Below are 22,969 nucleotides of genomic sequence, written 5' to 3'. Positions count from 1 at the left end.
CAGATACCAGGTTTTAGCAACAAAATGTGTCCAGATGCAAATGTTGAGTCCAACCATAATTTATTCATAATGAAATGCAGACTAGGTAGCTTTGAGAGAAGATGCAGTGAAGGCAACCAACGAACAATGAGGTGAAAAGACAACGCTCAGCAGATATCGATGGATAACATCCCATACATTAAATTTAACCACTGAAAAGAGAAAATATAAAAATGCAGCAAACGAAGCCAGCAGATGAATACAGCCACAAAAAAAGCTCTTACAGAAAGCATAAGTTATCAAAGCAGTAACTGTTAATTGAGATATCTGAGTAATAGAAGCAAGCACGACTATAGTAAAGAAGGCTGCACCTAAACCTTATAGGGAAATTAAAGAAACATTTGGAGATAAAGAAAAACAGCCATACAAACACCAAGAGCTCAGATGGCCAGTACTGAGCAAATATGTAAAGTCTGAAAGAAGGAAGGAATATACACTGATAAGCCAAAACATTATAGCCACCTGCTCAATAGCTTGTTCGTCCATCTTTGGAATGAAACACATAACTGATTCTGCTTATCAGGGATCTGACAGTTCGCTGGTAGGTTTGTAGAGGTACATGGCATTAGATGTCTAAACACACGTCACATAATTCACATAAATAACAGGCTGCTGATTTGCATACACAGTGAGGGGTCCAATAGTGCCCAATAATGACCTAGATGAGTTCCATCAGGTAAATTTGGATGCTGAGACATCATCGTGAGTTCACTGTAATGCTCCTCAAACCACTGTCACACAATTCTGTCTGCGACACACAGACAATTATACTGTTGAAAGTTGACATCGCCATTGGGGAAGACATCAAGCACGAAGGGATGCAGGTGGTCCACATCTAACATGGCATTTTCAATTATTACACAGCCCCATGCCAGCACAGGAGAATGTCTCCCATAGCATAATACTGCTCCCACTAGCATGCATCCATGGAGTGCTGCACTTTTCTGGCTGCTGTTGACCTCAATGATGGGATTTATGGAGACGATCTTCGACCTAATGTAGCAAAAATGTGATACATCTGAAGAGCCGACACACTTCGACTGATCGACGTGTGAATCCTGATGGTGCTGTGCCCACTGCAATTGTAACTGATGATGTCACAGAGTCAACACATGAACATTTAAGAGAGGTCTGATGCGGAGTTCCACGTTCAACAATGTACAATGAATTGTACGCTCCAAAACACTTGTGCGAGCACAAGCACTCTGTTGTTTCAGCAGAGATGCCACAGATCACCATCGATCCTGCTTTACAGAGCAGACAAACTTATGCACCCCATGTTCTGTGAAGAGTCACAGACACATTTAGCGCCTAGTAGTAGTTTCAATCCAGAATGAGATTTGCAATCTGCAGCAGAGTGTGTGCTGATTTGAAACTTCCTGGCAGATTACAACTGTGTGCCAGACCGAGACTCAAACTCGGGACCATTGCCTTTTGCGGACAAGTGCTCTACCATCAGAGTAGCCAAAGCACAACTCAAGACCTGTCCTCACAGCTTCAATTCTGCCAGTACCTCGTCTCCTACCTTCCAAACTTCACAGAAGCTCTTCTGCAAACTTTGCAGAACTAGCACTCCTCAAAGAAAGCATCTAGTGGAGACATGGCTTAGCCACAGCCTAGGGAATGTTTCCAGAATTGAAGCTGCGAGGATGGGTTGTGAGTCGTGCTTGGCTAGCTCAGATGGTAGATCACTTGTCCGCGGAATACAAAGGTCCAGTTTTCGAGTCTCAGTCCAGTACACAGTTTTAATCTGCCAGAAAGCTTCAGTAGTTTCATTGTCCTCCTACCTCTTCCACAGATGCTCACAACAGTAACACAAGAACATTTGGCTTGTTTCGCCATTTTTGAAATATTTGTTGACAGGCTCTGCATAATAATATTCTACCCTTTGTCAAAGTCGCTTATCTCAATGTATTTCCACATCTGCAGCCTGTATTTTCGCTACAGTGATCCCCTATACATGTCTGCTCCACTTACATACTTTTGTTACCATGTCACAAGGCTACAATGGCACTAAGTGGCATTCAACATCACAGTGGGCAGTGGTCATAATGTTTTGGCTTATCGGTATACAGAAGGGCTATAAAAAGGGAATGAAATTTGATAACAATATTAGGCTAAGAATAAGAAGTAAGTTTACTGTTTAACACCCATCAACAACGAGGTCACTAGAGATGGAGCAGAAGTTCAGATCAGGGAACAATGGGGAAGGAAATCGGCCATGCCATTTTCAGAGGAACCATCCAGGTACTTGCCTTAAGCCATTTAGGGAAATCATGGAAAACCTTACTCTGGATGGTTGGATAGGAGGAATTTGAACTGTTGTCATCCTGAATGTGAGTCCAGTGCACAAACAACTATACCACTTTGCTTGGTATTACAGATAAGTAAAACGAAGTGAATGTAGATGAATTGGGCGATGTGGTGTTGCAAGAATAATTTGACAGTATTATTATGATAAAACTGTTCCATTTGGCATGTATAATATATGAGATGTGAAATACCCTCAGACTTTAAGAATATAACAATTCCACAATGAACAATAGTATTTGTTGACAGATGTGAGTTTTACCAAATCATCAGTTTAATATGTCACTGTTGCAAAATACAGACGGAAATTATTTATAGAAGAATGGGGAACTGGTAGGAGTCGCCTGCAGAGAAGATCAGTTTGGGTTCCAGAGAACAATAGAAACGTTTCAGGCAATACTTATCCATTGATTTATCTTGGAAATTATGCTGAAGAAACACAATAACAAGTCCAATATCGTACAAGAACAATGCTGAATCCAGCAAAATATACGACATCTCAAGATTTCAACAGATTGCTGGGAAAGTCTGAAGAATTACAGTAACAGACTATGTGGGGTGGAGATATACCAAAATATCAAGAAGCTAGACAAGCTCTACGAGAGGAAAGGAAGGATATTGAGTTCTTTCAGTTTTCTGCTGGCATGGAGACACGGTACCAATTTTCGCCACGATTAATCATCACGTCAACTCCAGACCGGTAAACAATATGAAATGTAGAGCAAGCGTGGCACTTGTGAGGGAGAGGATTCAAGATATGCTTTAGATGCTAAATGCTGTAACCAGGGAGCTTTCACCCTTTCACCTGTACATGGCAACCTCCTTTGCAGCTGAAGATCGGGACAGGATGTGCAATGAATGCCTCAGTATGGCCAGTCTGCAAAGTTTGACCACATGAGTAAGACAGCACAGGAGACAAAGGACACTCACACCGTAATTAACTGAAGTGGCAAGCAGTTTGATGAGGCCATGTTGAAGTTATTGAGCTGGGTCTCAACAACACAACAACTTCTAGAAACGTGCCCAGTTCAGCTTTCTTCAGTGCAGAGGAGCAAGTAGTGAACACACTTCCACCAAATGCAGAAGAGAAATTCGGCTAGAGGCCTGCGAGGCATACACCAAGATAAGGTCTCCAAAAATCGAACATCTCAAGTGATGAGAGGCTTGCATTCAAGAGGCTCCACGTAAGCAGCAGCATCATGGCGTCACCAGCAGACAAAGGGAATCCACAGTTGTTTTTCATTTGCAGCTTATTATGAGAAAGTGCATCAACTTTTGGAGTACTCTGCATACAGACCTTTGGAACATGACCCGACTGACAAATTGGACAAGATGGTCGCCAGGATTCTCTTGAAGGAGAATGATAAATCTGAAAAGGTCATGAAACAACTACGATCAAGAGTACCAGTTCCACCTACATTATATGGGCTGCCGAAAGCACACAAAGAGAGCGTGCCACTGCGCCCACCAACTGTCAACAACATTGTACTTAACAGCCAAGTATGTGAAGAAACTGCTGTTTCCATAAGTGGGGAAGTGTGTTCACCACACTCATAACTCAAAATACTTCTTGCAACGCCTCAATCCAGTACAAAGACTCCGACAATGGTCAGTTCTGATGCAGTACCCTGTTCACTAGGGTGCCACTAAAAGACTCGCTGGAACAAATTGGAGAAAAAATTGATGATGCTCTGTTAACACCTGTTCAGGCATATATTGATCAACTTATTTTTGTATGGGGGGATAATATTATGAGCAGACACTAGACATAGTTGTGGGCAGTCATCTGTCTCCTGTGGTTGCCAATGTGTTTACCATCTAGAGATTTGAAGATGGCTAGACACAAATGCACATGCTTCTTCAGATATGTTAATGACATCTTTGTGAACTGGTCTCATGGTAGGGATGGGCTCAATGAGTTTTTGGAACATCTTAACTCATGCCACCTAAATATTAAGTTCACCATGGAACTGGAAATGGATGGACAGCTGCTGTTTCTGCTAGCCAGCAGTTGTCACCACACAACACAAATGAATGGAGTTCTGAAGACACATCCACAGGACGCACAACTTGTCAGATGAAGACAGTTTGGCAGCAGAAACACAACACCGATAGTCAGTGTTCCGCAAGAATGAGTATATGGCAAAACAGATGTCAAAGGTCCATCAACCACCCACTTCGCCGCATGGTCTACAGAAAGAGAAAGGTGAGTCGAAGACTATGACATACCAGATCCATGCGGGATTTATTTCTGCCAAATTCACCAGGATTCTCAGGAAGCACAACATCAAGTGTGTGTTCTGTCCACTTACCAAAATAAGAGAACTACTTGCAAATGTGAAAGATGAGCCAGAACTACGATAACTAGGAATTTATCATATACCTTGCCAACATGGCATGCCGTACCCTAGCCAGACAACTAGGACAGTGGCCATAAGATGCAAAGAACATACTTACTACAATAAGCAAATAAATTAGCCATTGATGAGCACTGTCTGAAACTTAATCATTCCTTGAACTATGATTAAATAAGGATTCTAAAACAAACCTTCAGATTGTGTTATAAGAGAGTCTATAGAGATAGAGCTGATGAAAATCTCATGTATGATGACACTCGATACCAACTTAGTAGAGCCTTGGAACCTGCACTTAAGTTGCTGAAAATGCAATGGAAGCAGCAGCATAACGCAACAAAAGAAGAAGTGAGTGTGTGGACATGGGAAACAAACATCAGGTGCATCAGACTGAAGATCAAAGAGGGCAGGATGCTTTCAGTGGCCCAAAAACTGAATGCCAGAGTGCAGGCGGGTGCATTGCATCAAAGATAAAATACCAGCACTCAGCCCAGTGCACCATACTGAAGAGGGAACACCTAAGAACATTTTTAGTGGGAGCGGACCACTGAGGGAACACCTGGAATGGCATCAGACTGGAAACAGAATGCCAGCACACAGACATGCACTCTGGGCCAAAGAAGCAATCCCTACAAACATTGCTAGCAGGAGCAGATGACAGACGGAACATCTGGAATGAACCATGGAGGAAATCTGTAGGTACAAATATTTGACCCATTCCACTCAACAAGCAGTTTCAGACAGCACCTGATGAAGACAACAAGTCATGCTGTCGAAATATCATACAAGAATGACACTGATATTAGGCATAATTCCTGACACATCAAGTTGTCAGGACAAAACTACTTTTATGGCATTTGTTGATTTAGAAAAATCTTTTGATAATGTGATTGGAAATTCTGAAGTTATCAGGGATAAAATATAGGTCATGAAAAGTTATCTTTAGCTTGTACAGAAAGCAGACTGCTTGTTAATAGTTTAAAGACATGAAAAGAAAGCAGTAGGTAAGAAGGGATTGTAGCCTATCCCTGATGTTCCAGCTCTATTAGCAATGAGTAGTAACGGGAATTAAGGAGAAATTTGAAAAAAAGAATTAAAATTCAGAGAGACAAAACATAAATTTAAGGTTTGACATTGTAATCCTGTGACAGACAGCAAAGGATGTGAAAGATCAGTTTAACAGAATACAAAAATATTCTGATTAGAAAAGTGGCTGTAAACAAATAAATAGCAGCACATCTTTAAATTCTTAATGGAATACATATCAAAAAGATATGCTGAACACTAATGAAGGTGGCATATTAAATGTGGCAAAGAACTCAAGTATGTCTAACAAGATGAATATAAATGAATTTGAAGGTGTCAAAGATGGGCAAAAATTATTAGTCAAGTGTTTATCTTAGTCATCCACATCAAGTACCAAAATTATGGGAAAGCAAGCTTGGAAAAATATTGTGTGTAAATTCTTTGATCGTGCCACAGTGATGTCACGAGATTTCAATATGTTAGCTATTTACAAGGAGAGAGATGTTTGAAGCATCGTAGTCTATTAAAATTAAACAATAATTTAAGACGTTAACAGGAACAACAAAATTATCAGAAACTACCTTAGCAATCAACAGCAAACATTTAGTTCTATGAGGAAAATGAAGATGACCTAGTAAACAATATTTGTTTTTATGAAGTAGTGATATGGGTATGAATTTGGAACGGAAGTTAACTAGATATCAGAAATCAGTATGTTACCCTGAATTGTATGAAGCAGTCAGAAGAAAAAGCAGCATCCAGACTACATCAAGGATGTATGATAGGACTGTTACTGTTCATGATGTATCTAAACAGAAGGGTACACAACATGTTCTGCTCTCTTCTTTGCATATGATGCAATGGTATTCTGAGAAACTACCAGAAAATTATTAACAAACGCATGAAGACTTTTTTGATATTAAGCATTTGGTATAGTTACTGGCAGCTGATCACAAATATGAATAATTATATTGTAATGCACGAAAATATACTTAAAGGTTACTTTTTAAAGTTTTTCTTGAATAACTCTAAAGTGTAGCTTCAAGCAAGGATATTTCACAGTACAAAATTATACAACATTAAAGTCCCTACAAAAGGTCTTTTTTTCCCTTAGGACTAATGATTTCCACATGGAATTGGATAGAAAAATAGCAGATTATTAAAAATAGTGTTTTAAAGGTATAAAATTAATGTTTATTATTAAATCTGTATACCACATCTAAGTGCAATAGAACCATATTAAGTGATTGTGTTCTGGGGGTGTAACAGGGTGGAAGAGCAAGGTGGAAGGTAGAAGTGTGATGGAGGATAGGTCACGAGATTGTGGTCATGCATTTCCCTCCTTTGTATGTCTGCAAACTGAAGAGCAAGCAAGTGATTCCCCACTCTCTCCACCACACTACATCACAAAGAGCAACTACAGGGCATTTTACAAAGTTGTCCAGGCCCTTCTGCAGCTCGTCTTACAAATCAATCACTGGAGAAGCTTTGTGCAGATGTGCCGAGAGGTGTTTATTTTCCACAAGACATGGTAACACTACAAAGAATACAGATTTGAGTTACTAATAACATAACACAAGAAATGCTTACGACAGAATGTATGTAAATCCCTGCATACTGTTCTACACTGCTAGAGGTAAACTGATTCTCAGTCACCCTACACAACAGCTGCAGCATTCTTCTTGGAAAGGCAACTACCCCTCTTTAAGCACAAAATTGCTGTACAATTTCCAGTTTACACACTATACCTCCCCACCATTTCCAATTCAGTTCTCTCATGTGAATAAACAAAACAACTTCATTGAGCTTGTGTTTATCCAGTGGAGTTACTTTTAGTTTATTAAGTGATTACTTGTTTGCAGTTTTTAAGCCAGCTATTACATAAAAAATTTCCACAGCTGTAGCTGTCAACTGTTTACCTCACTGAAGAGACTGCTGCAAGTGAAACATGCTGCCTGTATGTATTCGGCTATGCTTATTTCATTTGTGTCCACTGTCAATGGCTAGAACTCTTTGCAGCATGAGGTGCATCAAACACATCACTCCAGCCTCAGCTCTCCCAACACCTGAAGAAGTTCAGAGGCATGAATTTTACCACTCTATAATAGGAGGAGGTCACCTAGGCATTACGGAACATCAGATATTTCAACATAACGCATTACAACAGATTACTGCTCTAAACTTTTGGTCATTCATTAATTCACCAACAAGGGAGTATAACAAGATTACATGGATGTGCAACATGCTGTCAATGACAGGCAGCCATAAGATGCCATATTTACCAATCCAGCCCTTTCCCAATAACAATATATAGGTCAGTGTCGACATCACACAAATTAAGCACTTTCAGCCATTTTTTTAAAGGGACATCTTTTACATAAAATCTTCCTTAACAACTGCAAATAGATACTCATTTATAAATTGAAAATAACTCCACTATATAAGCATGAGCTCAGGAAAGTTATTTTGTCCACTTACATAACAGAACTAGACAGGAATTCTGGGGAAGTATAGTCTGACTGTAAACTAAAAACCAAACAGCACTCATGGTGGAGGAAGTTATCTTTCCCAGAAGAACACTACAACTGCCATACACTATGACTAAGAATCAATTTCCCTCCTAGCAGTTAAGAAGAGTGTGCAGAGATTTACACAGAATGTGTTCATATGCTTTTCTCAGATTTGTATTATAACTAACTCCTGTCTGTATTCAATCCAATATTAACACACTCCCCCGGAGTGTCTGCACATTGTATCAGTGATTCAAAAGCCGAGTGATGGAAGGGGCAGTATAAATTTGTGAAATAATCCGCAGTGGTTTTTTGTGCTGTAGTGGGGTAGAAAGAGTGGGGCGACAGAAGCTCGCACTTCCATTCACAGATATACAAAGGAGAGAAGTGCATGATCACCATCTGGCTACCCAACTTCTCTCACACTTCTTTCCTACCCCCCCTCCCCCCTCTTTCCCACCCTGTTACACCCCCTGAACACAATGAATCCCTTAATAAGATACTACTGCACATTTAATATTTGTTCACAACTCAATTCTTTTAATATTAAACATTAATTTTGTACTTTTAAAACAGTATTTAAATAATCTGTGATTCTTCATCCCTTGCAATACAGCCACTATTAGTCCCAGAGAAAAAATGAATAGGACCTTTTTACAGGGAATTTAATGTAGTTTAATTTTGAGCTAGGAAATATTTTTCTTGAAAGTGCAGTTTTCAAGTCATTCTCAAAAAATTTTAAAAAGTGACCTTTAAATATCCTTTGGTCTTCATTGATTGGGCTACAGGTCATTTAATTCACAGGAACAACAGTTAACTGTATTATCATGGGTAAAATAATATGTAAGAGAATTTGTCTACCTAGAAGCAAAAATAACAAGAAAGGGGGAAACGCGACAGTACTGTTAACAACCACAATAAGTATAAAAGACCTGCTGGACAAGGTCTGCAGTTTTCAGAGGCTATTCACTGATAATGAAGCCGAGGACAGAGAAATGGCATTGTTTGAAGATTATTTAAATAACGCAGGAATATCTGCAGATGATGACTGATTAGTACAAAGTACAGCAACATGTGCTCACCGCAAAATCTACAAATTAATCTCTCAAGCAACCAACCACCAAACCAGCACCGGCACCACCACCACCACGACAGCCACCATCACCTTGTATCGTTTCCCACTGCTGGAAGCGTTTGCTCGGAACAAAAGTCTTTATATCTTCTCTGTTCTTCCCACAACTTCTCTGTTGCCACTGTGGGCCAATCTTATTCTCTCTCCTAAATCCTTTCTTCAATTTTTTTACCCCTTTGTCTCTTGCCTTCCATCTTTATCTTGCACTTCTTCCTAGACATCATCATTCATTCTCTTCGCAAGCCCATATGATTTAAACTTTTTCTTTCAATTTTCTCTATTACAGGTTCCTTATTTAATACTTTCATTCTTGTTTCCCATTTTTGTTACATCTAACTGACATCTCAAAAACTTCATTTCACTTGCTTGCCCATCACTTTTTTCCCTTGTTCTCTTGGCCCAGGTTTCAGCAACAAACAACAGAATTAGTATATAATATGTTTTGGGGAAGAATATAATAATTCCAATCCCAAAGAAATCAGGTGTTGACAGATGTGAAAATTACCAAACTATCAGTTTAATAAGTCACAGCTGCAAAATAGTAACACGAATTCTTTACAGACAAATGGAAAAACTGGTAGAAGGCGACCGCGGGGAAGATCAGTTTGGATTCCATAGAAATGTTGGAACACCTGAGGCAATATTGACCTTACGACTTATCTTAGAAGAAAGATTAAGGAAAGGCAAACCTACGTTTCTAGCATTTGTAGACTTAGAGAAAGCTTTTGACAATGTTAACTGGAATACTCCCTTTCAAATTCTGAAGGTGGCAGGTATAAAATACAGGGAGCGAAAGGCTATTTACAATTTGTACAGAAATCAGATGGCAGTTATAAGAGTCGAGGGGCATGAAAGGGAAGCAGTGGTTGGGAAAGGAGTTAGACAGGGTTGTAGCCTCTCCCCGATGTTATTCAATCTGTATATTGAGCAAGCAGTAAAGGAAACAAAAGAAAAATTCGGAGTAGGTATTAAAATTCATGGAGAAGAAGTAAAAACTTTGAGGTTCGCCGATGACATTGTAATTCTGTCAGAGACAGCAAAGGACTTGGAAGAGCAGTTGAACGGAATGGACAGTGTCTTGAAAGGAGGATATAAGATGAACATCAACAAAAGCAAAACGAGGATAATGGAATGTAGTCAAATTAAATCGGGTGATGCTGAGGGAATTAGATTAGGAAATGAAATACTTAAAGTAGTAAAGGAGTTTTGCTATTTAGGGAGTAAAATAACTGATGATGGTCGAAGTAGGGAGGATATAAAATGTAGACTGGCAATGGCAAGGAAAGCGTTTCTGAAGAAGAGAAATTTGTTAACATCGAGTATAGATTTAAGTGTCAGGAAGCCATTTCTGAGAGTATTTGTATGGAGTGCAGCCATGTATGGAAGTGAAACATGGACGATAACTAGTTTGGACAAGAAGAGAATAGAAGCTTTCGAAATGTGGTGCTACAGAAGAATGCTGAAGATAAGGTGGGTAGATCACGTAACTAATGAGGAGGTATTGAATAGGATTGGGGAGAAGAGAATTTTGTGGCACTACTTGACTAGAAGAAGGGATCGGTTGGTAGGACATGTTCTGAGGCATCAAGGGATCACCAATTTAGTATTGGAGGGCAGCGTGGAGGGTAAAAATTGTAGAGGGAGACCGAGAGATGAATACACTAAACAGATTCAGAAGGATGTAGGTTGCAGTAGGTACTGGGAGATGAAGAAGCTTGCACAGGATAGAGTAGCATGGAGAGCTGCATCAAACCAGTCTCAGGACTGAAGACCACAACAACATGTTTTGGGGATACCTTACTTCTTTGGGAAATTTCTTTGTTCCATATATGATTCCTCTCATACCCCCCATAAAGTTATCTGTGGATTTTATATCATTGTCATTTCTTCCACTTTCCTCTGCTGCATTCCTCAGGTTCTTGAAAGTTTCCACAACTTTCACCTGTTCTTCACCTCTGAGTGACTCTTCTTGCCAAAGGTCTAGCCTTTTCCTCTTGTTCTGACGATCAGCCCACATTATTTTACATTGAATTTTAGTATAAACATCTTGTACAACTTCTTCAGAAATATGTATTTGCTCCAGCACTTCCTCCTTGTTGTTACACAATAACATCAAATTACAAGCAAACAACCTTGCTATCACCCTGCTTCCTAAATACGAGGGTTGAATAAAAAATAATGTCTCCACCTGTGTTAATTGGGTTTGGATGGGAATATTTTAACAAATCAAATGCAGAAATAATCCTTAGAGTGTGATCTTTAATTGCCAATATTCATTTTTACACATAATCACCAGTCAATTGGATACATTCCTGCCAACAATGAACAAGTCTTCTGAAGCCACCATCGAAGAAGTCGACACTGTGTTTCCGCAACCACAGTTTCACAGTTCTCTCAACGTCTTCATCTGAAGCATAATGATGTCCTCGCAGATCATCTTTCATTATTGGGAACAGATGGAAGTCAGAAGGCGCTAAATCTGGACTGTACGGAGGATGCCGTACGGTGGTGAGATTCAGTCTCTGAAGTTCTGCTGTGCTGACTAGTGAAGTGTGTGGTTTGGTATTGTCATGCTGCATGAAAACATTTCCCTTTTCCTTTCGGACCCTTGTTAGCCATCGTTTCAGAGTTCGCAGCGTTGTGATGCAACACACTAAATTTATTGTTGTTCCAAAATCAAGGGAATCGACATGGATAACGCCATCTGTGTCCCACAACACTGTGGCCATGATTTTTCCAGCTGACGTTTGCATCTTGAATTTCTTTTTCTGGGGCAAGTCTTTGTGTCGATATTCCATAGACTGACATTTTGTCTCCGGGTCATAATGGTGTACCCACGTTTCGTCTCCAGTCACAACTGAATGGAGAAAGGCATCACTTTAATTCTTGTAACATGAGAGGAGTTCCTGGCAAATTTCGAGTCTGTGCACATTCATTTCAGGAATCAGCATCTGGGGTACCCATCATGCACAGATCTTCCGATAGCCGAGCAAAGCAATAATGTTACCCACACGTTTTTGCAAAAAACCACTGTGCTTGCAATTTCTCTCTGAGTGATACGACGATCGTCCTGAATCAGTCTGTCAACATTTTGCTTGTGAAACTTGGTGGTTGCTGTCACAGGACGTCTAACTCTTTGTCTGTCATGCAGGTCAGATGTTCCCGCCTCTACATCTTTAAACTTACTTGCCAAACAACGCACAGTACTGAACACAACACAATCACCATAAACTGCTTTCATTCTCTGACGTATCTTCTTTAGGCTGACACCTTCTGTTGTCAAGTATTCAATGACTGCATGTTGCCTGAATCACGTTGACCAACCACCTGCGCAGGATTCCATGCTTTACTCTGTAACAACAACTGTTCAATGCTAAGGCTTCCCATCAAATGGAGCTGTAAAGAAAAGGCTACAGAACAAGCCAGTACCTGCCGCATACTGATGCTGCCAACTATTGAAGAGTTACAAGGGTGGAGACATTACTTTTCAGTCAACCCTCGTATCTAGCCACTTGTGCAATTTAACAGATAGCACTGCGGAATGCAATGGAGATACCCTTCCTTATAAGATGCTGTTTTTGCGATCCTGTTCTGTCCCCTCAAATTCTAAAACAAATTAAACTTCCCTGATAGAACCATTTCATCATCAGTAAAATCAGCTATTCTACCCCTTTTTCTTCATCCTTCCAAACTGTGTCGTACACTTCCACCAATTTCAAGAAGACTATTGACTAGCTCTCCCATACTCAGTGTGGTGTTCCAGCAATTGTCTCACTTCAAATATGACCTATACTGTGGACTTTCCTAGTCTGAAACCATACTGTTATTTTCTCAGCTGCTATTCCACTGTTCTATATCCTTATTATAGCTAAATGAAATGTAACTGATTTAATTACACAAAGAGCCACTATACTGTTTCATACACCACCGTTGATCAATCACCAGTTTGTCAGAACTGAAGTATACAACAGAACCCACATGCAGCGACTATATTAATTCAAGGGTTTCTTTCAAGTAAATAAAATTATTAAGTTTTCATACTGCAGCTATAACCTATCCACCAATGATGATGTTTGATACTGACTTTATTAAAACTGGAATGAATTTGAATAAAATTAGCAAATTACATGGAATATGATGACATTCAGCTGTTGGGCGGCCAGGGATAAACTGGATAATACCACAGTACTGGAATCCATACAGGAAGCATGTCACAAATGCTTGGTGAACCTATACATCGCAACTATTCATCAGTCATAGATCCTCACCAAGCTCGAGAAACAGAAGAGGCATGGAAAATTCAATATATATCAGAAAACAACATGTATTGGTATTCTGTACTTTTTCCATAATCAGAAGTGATGGAGGGAAGTAGCGACCTCTGTAAGTTTTGACCAGACAGTGGTGAAATATCATTGCTAAAATTACTAAATACTAACATGAAATACTTCAACACACAAGACATTTTGCTAAGGAAGATAGGAACTTATCGCAACAAGTCAATACCAGCTGACTTCTAAAGACTTCTCCACATCAAGCAACTCTCATAAAAAATGCCACATTATAGTGTATGCGTAAAACTAAACATTCTCCCAGCTATCAACAGAATAAAGTAGTAGTATAATGATGCAGAAACATTATTAACCCTTTGCCACACACTGTACAGTACAGAGTACACCAAACTTAATTAAACAATCATATAACCATCCACAAAGGAAAGTAGCAAGTACTTCAAGTTGTCGATAGATAGCACCATTGAGGATGCCGTTCTTCTCAGTTAGCACACATAATGGCATGAAGAAGGTTGTCTATTGAGCAGCATGTAAAATGTGTGCACCTTTTCTTAGTTACAAACAATTTATCCTAAATCCAATGGTGAATGTCAGAAGAATTTGGACCACCTGCAGCCCACTGGGACACAATCACTCAAATAAACAAGCAGTTTGATGAAAGTGCTAGTGCTGTGAATCCCAAACACACCAGCCACTAGAGAACAGCAACCTGTCCTGAGAAATTGAGGTCTACCAACCATTTGTGAGCCCTGCTGAACATATCAAGGACAAATCTGCAAAGAATTTTGTGAGACTTGAAGCTGACATCATACCATCAAAGGCTTATTCTGCACTTAACAAGGACAACTTCAACAGGAGGCTTTAGTCTGCTGAGATAATGCTTCCCAAGTTCCTGGAGGACCCTTACCTCATGCAGTTTACAGTCTGGACTAATTAGAGCACATTCCATCACCAGGATCGGTGAACAGACACAATTGTGAATTTTGACAAAGAAAGAACCCCAGTGTCATCAGTGAATATGATTTCTGCCTTTGTAGCTGCTCGGTCAATGTGCCTGATTGCTATGTTGAAGGTCCAGGTTCAATTCCCAGACGGGTTAGAGAATCACCATCGACGCAGTAGTTGCCAAAGTGGCAGCAAATACAAAAACTTGTACTAGGCAGATGAACAATACCATATAGCGTCTCCCAGCCAATAATGCCATACAATTATTTCATTTCCTGTCCCTGGGAGTAATAATGCAGGGCAGCGCGACATACAAAGTACCGATTGACCCATTGTTCCTGGAAGGTTGCATCACGGAGGAACCTACCTTGAGTTAAATATGGGTGCCTGTCATCCAAGAACTTCAGACTAGATCAGGCATTCATGAACTGAGATGGCAGCAAGATGGTGCTCCACCACACTTCGCCAACACTGTTTGGGAGTTCTTGCATGAAGTGCTTCCTCAGCAGTGGATTGGTCATTGAGTACCTGTGGCATGGCCAGCCCTATCACCTAACTTTGTCTCACTGGCCTTTTTTTCTTAGCTGTTACATTACAGATGAGATGTACACTATCCCACTACCATTGAGTAGCATTTGCATGACGCAAATTTTCGGGAGTTCAAGAATGTTCTGGTGGTGGAAAAAGGCATGTGAAAACATTTATGTGGAAAATCTATTAGTGTGTCATAACAATTACTGGCATTTGTGTGTTATACCACTCTTCTAGCCCTTAGAAGCATTCAACGATAAAATTAAAGTATACTCAAAAACTGCCTAACTAAGTCTGACAAACACCTGTAGTTCACCAATTACAAATGTAGATATCAAAGAAAACAAATTGTTGAAAATGTTACAGCTGTTTGTAGTTAACGTTTCAGCCAGCAGACACAAAGAGACCACCCATCAGTTTAGCTTAGTCCTTTCTTGAGAACCATGTGCTGCCTGTTTTGTAGGTATGTGCAGAGCCTTATCAAGTGCATCCTGACAGCTTACTGGCAACTGTCCATCCCCCTCCCTACCAATTTAACCTACAGTTAAAAAGTTATTTTAGTCTACCTATTACAGCACACTACAGATTTTATACAACTCTATTCTGTAAAGTGGTTGTCATGTGGCATTGTATGTATCACCATCTATTCAATTGCCTGTTGGAGGGAAAGGGGAAATGAGGGAGATACAATTACTATCAACTGCTCCTAAATTAGTACCTCCGCAACAAACAAATGTCAAAGCCGAAACTCAAAAAGACAAGCATTCTTGTTGGTTGCACGAAAAATATCACGATCTGGATTTTCATGAGCATTTTAAGAATTGCAGGTCTAACACATAAGAACCAATTTTGAAGCTCTTTTCATCAATACTTACTTTAGATCTAACTTACAGTGTTGCGATTTGGAACATTTCTGCACGGAAACCTAACTACGGAACATGTAAACCTATAAATTCATTGCAGGGGGGAGAGAAAAGTCCAATATGGAGTGATGCACATCTCACTATCTAAGCAAGCCATATATGGGTTAGGCTATATACATTTAGGCTAGTGTGAAATGTGGGTGTCAATGACATAATGTCTACATTTTCTGACACATTGGTATTGTGGAAAGAAACTGCCACACTAGCTTCTTGGACAGACATCATCATTGTTCAAACTGCAAATGTGAGTCATGAGACCAATACTTTTTTCACATCCAAGGCAATGAGGTTAAATAATATTCTTTTCTCTTAGGCTTTGAAAGTAGGTCATAAGTCTGTCAGTACCTAGCATAACATAATGTAACTGTCCTATTTAATGTGGACTAAAATAATTAGGCTTGTCATCTCTTACTTGCTTGGTAGCCTACCCTAAAAAATTTAAATATTCAGTATCTTTCCACCCAACCCAGGCTGTTAAGATGGATGTATGGCAATAAAGAAAATTGTAATGCACGATGTGTACTACTAAGTAGACTACTGAACTGTGTTGGAATACTGTGTACTACTGATGCAAAAACTTATGATTCCACGATTACCAACAAAGTAACAAAATGATAGGGGCCAACTGTACATGTAACATAGGATGCAATTGCAAATATTGACTCATAGAACACCTTTACAAACAAGTGTCTCATTCAGGATCAGAGTGTACATTAAAAAGAAAGAACAAACATGATGTGATGCAGCCTTATTATGTAGACTGATATGGATGTCTATGCACCTATGAGACACTGAATTTGCAGTCATAACATTCCTTAGTGGAGGATGTGATACATTTTAAAGTAGCGAACTTACAAAGTGGATAAAACGAAGATGAAGATAATATATCAAACCACTACTTTGCTTTTGGTGGCTTCCATAATCAAAAAATAACAAGTGTCCTAGTAACTGTTCACTTACCTTTGCGTTCTCATATCTGTGATTTGATGAAACCATCTTTATCAAAACTGACACTTGCAACACAGACCCCGATACCACCCGTTTATGTCCCTGTACACCTGCATCCAGAGCCATAAACCTGGACTACGCCTACTCACTAAAATTAGGTTGCCGGCATGGTCTCAAACGTCATTCTTATATCTAAATTGTTACTGACCGCTTGAATATTAAACACTGTAAATAACTACCGTGTTGGTGTAAACAACCTGTAACACTCCGACATCACTCATAGCGCACCTACTACTACTTTACTGTGTATTTCCCCACCGACAACTTTCTTTGGCAGCCATTGCCACCCAGCCACAGTTGTACATACCACTGCATGATTTTGATTGGCCATTGTGTGAAATATTATATAAACCTACTTCTTTGGCCGTTCTTGCCAGAGATACTATTCGTGAACTGCCAGTGGATTGTGTTCTGCTAGCTTGGCGTTCTAGTGGGCAACATGGCTGATACATTGATTGATTTGGAGATGGCACCAACAGAAAGTGCACCGGAAATTGTAGATCATAATGAAGAGGAGTAAGTGGAATTTGTGATATTAGTCTGACTCGCGTTATGAGAATGTTAAGTGCATAAAATATATTACAGTTATTCAGAGACTAGGCGTATATGGCACAAAACAACGCACCGAATTGTGCAACGTTGAAGTAATCTTTCAGTTTTCCCGACCGCTCTCTAATTTGTGAATCGTTCAGGAGAAAAGTCAGCTTACTAAAACTGTCTGGAAAAAGTACTGTCTATTGCTCAGTCGATGTTGTTTCGGTGTAATGCTGTTACCAGCTGAGAGACGAGTGTCGAGGATCAATGTAGAGTTACGTAGTTGTATGCTGTAATGTTGTAATAGTAACTCCGTTTTAAAATTTGGTTATTACTCAAAATCAGAAATCCTGGGGGTGTACTGTAGATATTGGCAGCCTTTTTTGGTAATCACGGTCCTTCGGCAGTAACAAAATCCCTTAAGAAAACAGAATTTACACGTAGTTTTAACTAAAGTTGAATTTCACGTTATGTAGAACAGATGTAAATGTAATGACTGTCCAGTAACCTTTTTTTTTCCCCACGCCACAAAAACTGCATTCGCCGATAATTAATCATAAGTCTGTGTAAAATGTATAGAAGTAGGCCTAGTTAGGCAAATTTATTTTTTTTTAAATTCTGTACCTTGCATGATGATAGACAAAGAAATACTATTGGAAGAAAAAACATTGCTGTGGTGTGATGTATAAGCGTGTTATTTGATCAGGTGTTCGTTCCATAGGGCGGATGTGGGCGGTATGAAAGAATATTTGTGAGTGTTCAGTACTTCTCATAAAATTGAGAGTCTGATTTATTAACAGTGTACTCACCAATTATAAAAATGAGGGAATAGTTGTCAGTTTTGTTCCCTTCCATCCCCCCCCCCCCCCCCCCCCCCCCCCCCCCCCCCCCCCAATGCTGTCATCAGTATGGTTGTAAGTATTATGGATAGCCTGAACAGTTTCAAATGTTGGCAAAATACATTGACATTGCATTAAGAATACTCAAGAGTTATCTGAAACATTGTTTTCTAACAAAATAGGTTTCATAAAACAGTTTTCACACCTGTTTTTAACTTACTGCACCTAAATAGTTTCTTACCTTACTCACTAGTTGTTAATGCCCGTTCCATAATCCTCACCTTTGCACTTTATCCAAGACATGTTTTACCAGCTTCTAAGTGTTGTGAAAATGTCACAATTAGTAAATTACCTATAGTTTGTGTGTGCGCGCGCACACACACACACACACACACACACACACACACACACACACACACACACACACACACACACACCAAATATTTCGATATAAAGAGACAGCATGAAACTTAACCAGAAGAAGTGTTAGAGCTGCAGCTGTTAACTGTATTTGAGGAATGCTTATGCTTTCTTTCAGCACTTCACTCATTTGATACTTTTTTTTGCCTCATTTGGTCTCTTTCTCATTATAGTCTTTATTAGGCATTAAGTATTGACTCCAGGCCTTCATTTCTCAATTGATTAATCCATCTGTTCTTTGTCAGTACCCTTTAACAACATGCTTCAAAGAGTTATAATCACAGATTAGAAACCATATTTCAGGCTGTCAATGCAATAGTGGCCTAACCCACATTTTTGGAAAAAATGAGATATTCACACAGAACATCACTTAACACTCTACCATTACACCAGACGTGTATTTGGATATCATGGACAATGTGGTAGTGTCAGATGTTGTTTATGCACCATGCAGTGCCATACGAAACGCAGTGCAATAGTGACTTATACCGCTGAACGGTCGTTAGTGTGTGTGTACTAAGAAACAACATGTGCAGTAGCCCCGGTGACAATGTCAAAGCCACATTGCAACATAGGGATAGTGTTATATTCCCTTGTTGGACTCGTACGATTTTATATGGACACCGGTGCGGATAAGGAACATTTCCATTTCAGACCTATTCGAATTGGACACTACGACCGATGCCTTAGACGTGGAATGTGCACCTAGCCGATTCAGCCAGCATGTAAGTGGTACAGCGGATGAGTTACGTGTCATCTTAGCAGAGCCCAATCTGCCCAATGCATGAAAGGATACCACACCCACTATGTCAATCGAGGACGTATCGGAGGGGATCGTAGCACTGGTACCATAATTACACTGCAGTGAGGAAGAAAATGAGTCTGGGATGCACACCTGTGCGTGGGTCGACAAAAGCGTCCGATCCCACACGTCTGCTTTGACCTGCGACGTAAGGGTGTTGTCGTGTGTGACGTCATGACGGCACGGAGTTAGGTTTGTGAGTGTATCCAGAATTGTTTGAGTGTCGGCTGTGTTTGTAGTGTAATTCATTTCAGTGAGTTAACGATTTTGTGTGAAGGTTAATTTAGTGTTGTTCGCTGTACATCGTGTGGTAATTTTAGTAAAATTAATCTGTTGTTGTTTATGTTCACGAATGGATATGACGGAGAAAATTAACAGTGCGCAGGTCAAGGGAAGTGTTCGATCCCAATGTGTGGCTGTGTATGTTGATATTGGTATCGAGAGATGTTTTTGAGCTATATAGGCCAAGGGAAGTGTTTGATCCTAACTTATGGGATCGGGAGCTGCTGTTGAGCTATATAGGTCAAGGGAAGTGTCCGATTCAAGGTGATATTGTGTTTAGTGGTATTTGTGGAGTTTTGTGATGATGGTTTTTTTCGTCGTCTTGTGTGGTTTGTATGGGGGTGGGTGTATAAATTCGTTTATATTTAGTTTGCCCCCACCCAAAAACACCCCATTTCCCGCGCTTGTCCCATTAGTGTCATTACACTTTTTGTGGAAAGTGTGTGTGTGTGTGTGTGTTTGTTTTTAGATTTATTTTCGTTCTCATAATGTGTACGTACCGACTTTGTATGCGCCATATTGGAATCGTGGTTTACGGTCGTTTCCGCCATATTTGTAACATCATGGGTCAAAGCAGACGGGCGGGATCGGATGCTTCCATATTTCCCTGTGCGTGCGGTACAATCAAAGAGGAAAGTGATCAAAAGGGGAAGAATACATTAGCGTGAAGGGAAATGAAGTGCCAAAGAATTGCCCCACCCTCGGAGCATGCACATGTCAGAGGGAATGTGGTCAATATTTTTCACCTGAACACCAGCAACATCTGTTTGACTCATTCTATGCATTAAGTAGTTTCGAATTGCAGTCGGCACACACTTTTGCTATGGTGAAGGTAGTCCCTATGGCACACACATATTCTTCTGATATTACAGAGTTGCGATGAGTAACAACATGCCTATACCATTTCCAGAATGAAGAGGGAGTGGATGTGAAGGTGTGCAAAATGTTCTTTAAGAACATTTTGCAGGTATCAGAGGGTAGGATTACAAGGGTTCTTTTGCACAAATTGCAGCACCAGACCCCACCCATCGATAAGCGAGGCGCATGCCTTGCTAAAAACAAAACACCAATAGCGAAGGCTGTTGCTGTAGAGAGCTTCATAAAATGGTTTCCAGAATAACAGAGCCATTATGCACGAATGAATGAAACAGTGGATCGGAAGAATTTGTCACCAGACCTGAGCATGGGGAAGTTATACCATTTATATAAAGATGAGCATGATGATCCAATCTCATACTACATGTTTGGTCAGGTATTTAATACAAGATTTAATCTCTTCTTTCATTCTCCTGTAAGTGATTCCTGCCATAAATGTGACCTCTGTAACATCAAACATGCTGCAGCCGATACTGTGGAAGAGAAGGGGAAATGGGAACGTGAAAGAGAGTTACATCAACGAAAGGCCGAGAGCGTGCGGACGGGAATGCATTGCGATCCAGCAGAAGGGAGGCATCAAGACAGTGATGCGACCACGATTGCCTTTGATTTGATGAGGACTATACCGACACCGGTACTTAGTGACAGGTATCTGTTACTACAAGCGGCAATTGTGGACATACTGCCTTGGAATACACGATCTGTGTACCAAGAAAGCTACCATCTATGTATGGAGTGAGGGCAAAGCATCCCGAGAACCACAAGAAATTGGATTGTCTCTCATGCATTACATTAAATATAACATCCAAACAAAATGACTGATTATCTGCTCAGATCAATGTGGCGGACAAAATCAGAATATAAAAATGGCCTTACTGTGTCAATTCATGGTTCTGCATGCAGACTTCACACCGAAAGTAATCCACCATAAATTCCTAATGAGTCGGAATTCATACCTACCATGTGACCAGGAATTCGGTATCATCACGAAGAACAGGAAATTTCACCCAAACATATACACACCCTCTGACTGGATGAATGTCATCATCACTTCACGAAAACAACCACCCTTCGCCACTATACCAATGACAAGGAATGATTTCATAGCCACAGTACGTTTAGAGAGAAACATACATAACCGTAAAATGTCGACACAAAATACCAGGGTTCAATGGCTCCATATTCAGTGGCTTCAGTATAAAGCATCCTCCCCCATATCATGTTTTATAAGTACTCCAATGAGCCAGATGTCCTGTTTGCTGATGTCAGTTTTGCTAAACGAGGGTCGAAAGTAATTGAGCCTCTGGACATACTATATCCCAATGGAAATGCTATTAGTGGATTGAAAAAGACTGATTTAATGACCTTGCCGCAATTCGTACCCCTGGTGTACCATGGTTATTACTGTAACTTGAAGACATCTGCACACCCGTGTAGTGACACCATTCCTGTAAATGATGAAACGAAAGATGAACATTAACACCTCATGTGTATCTTGCCCAATGTTTGACTACAGTGTGTAAAGCAATAGTGGCCTATCCCACACGTTTCGTGTATTATGGCCAAGTGTGCCGAAACTATAGTGGCCTAACCCACACAAAAAAAGGTCTAAAAACACTGTTACAGTTCACTCCATGTATAGCCAATTACTGGACGCCATAGCACGTTATGTATACCACAATCATTGCTATACGCCTCAATCACTACCGTACATATCAATTCTGCAAATGTCAGTATCTTCCAATGGCCATTCCCACAAACCAGCGTGCTGTGGGTTAGGCCACTATAGTACTGATAGCCTCATTTATGGCTGTTGCAATGCATGGACTAGTGTTAAAATAAAGTTAAATGTAGAGGAATGGGGGAGAGATGAGGTTTTAGGGATAGTACCTGTCTGTGAAGGCTGTAGTATGAGCTTCAGCACACTGAAAAAAGGGATTGCACATCACTGCAGATATGCTGTCCACCTATTATCATCTGGGATTTTAATGATTAAACCATATCCCTTAACTTACATAGCTTAACTGCAGCTGTTGTTACCAATAAACTATATAACTATGAAAAATGCATCCAAAACCCCCAACAACTCAGAAATTCAAATACCCCATACTCACTACATCAGTTAAAACACAACCAGCATACCATC

The 22,969-nt window shown here is 40.1% G+C and overlaps 2 protein-coding genes across 3 annotated transcripts in view; one reads left to right on the top strand and one right to left on the bottom strand.

Moving 5' to 3' along the window:
* Positions 1-17,404, bottom strand: part of LOC124796468 (cyclin-Y) — a 75,416-nt gene extending 58,012 nt beyond the window's left edge. The window contains exons 1-2 of one of the 2 annotated variants that reach the window (XM_047260695.1): positions 17,023-17,404; positions 7,649-7,795 (exon numbers count right to left, since the gene is read on the bottom strand). The gene's annotated coding sequence lies outside the window, so the exon portion shown is untranslated. The remainder of the gene's footprint in view (positions 1-7,648; positions 7,796-17,022) is intronic. The other variant, XM_047260694.1, reaches the window with a different exon arrangement.
* A 52-nt stretch (positions 17,405-17,456) lies between these two features.
* LOC124796467 (dnaJ homolog subfamily C member 7) overlaps positions 17,457-22,969 on the top strand; it is a 94,615-nt gene continuing 89,102 nt past the window's right edge. The window contains exon 1 of the mRNA XM_047260693.1: positions 17,457-17,586. Within this exon, the coding sequence (XP_047116649.1) occupies positions 17,510-17,586 (77 nt within the window). The 5' untranslated portion in view covers positions 17,457-17,509. The remainder of the gene's footprint in view (positions 17,587-22,969) is intronic.

Source organism: Schistocerca piceifrons, chromosome 4 (genome assembly GCF_021461385.2).
Source record: "Schistocerca piceifrons isolate TAMUIC-IGC-003096 chromosome 4, iqSchPice1.1, whole genome shotgun sequence".
Taxonomy (NCBI): domain Eukaryota; kingdom Metazoa; phylum Arthropoda; class Insecta; order Orthoptera; family Acrididae; genus Schistocerca; species Schistocerca piceifrons.
Note: the sequence above shows the minus strand (reverse complement) of the source record. Positions and strands in the feature narration are given on the sequence as shown.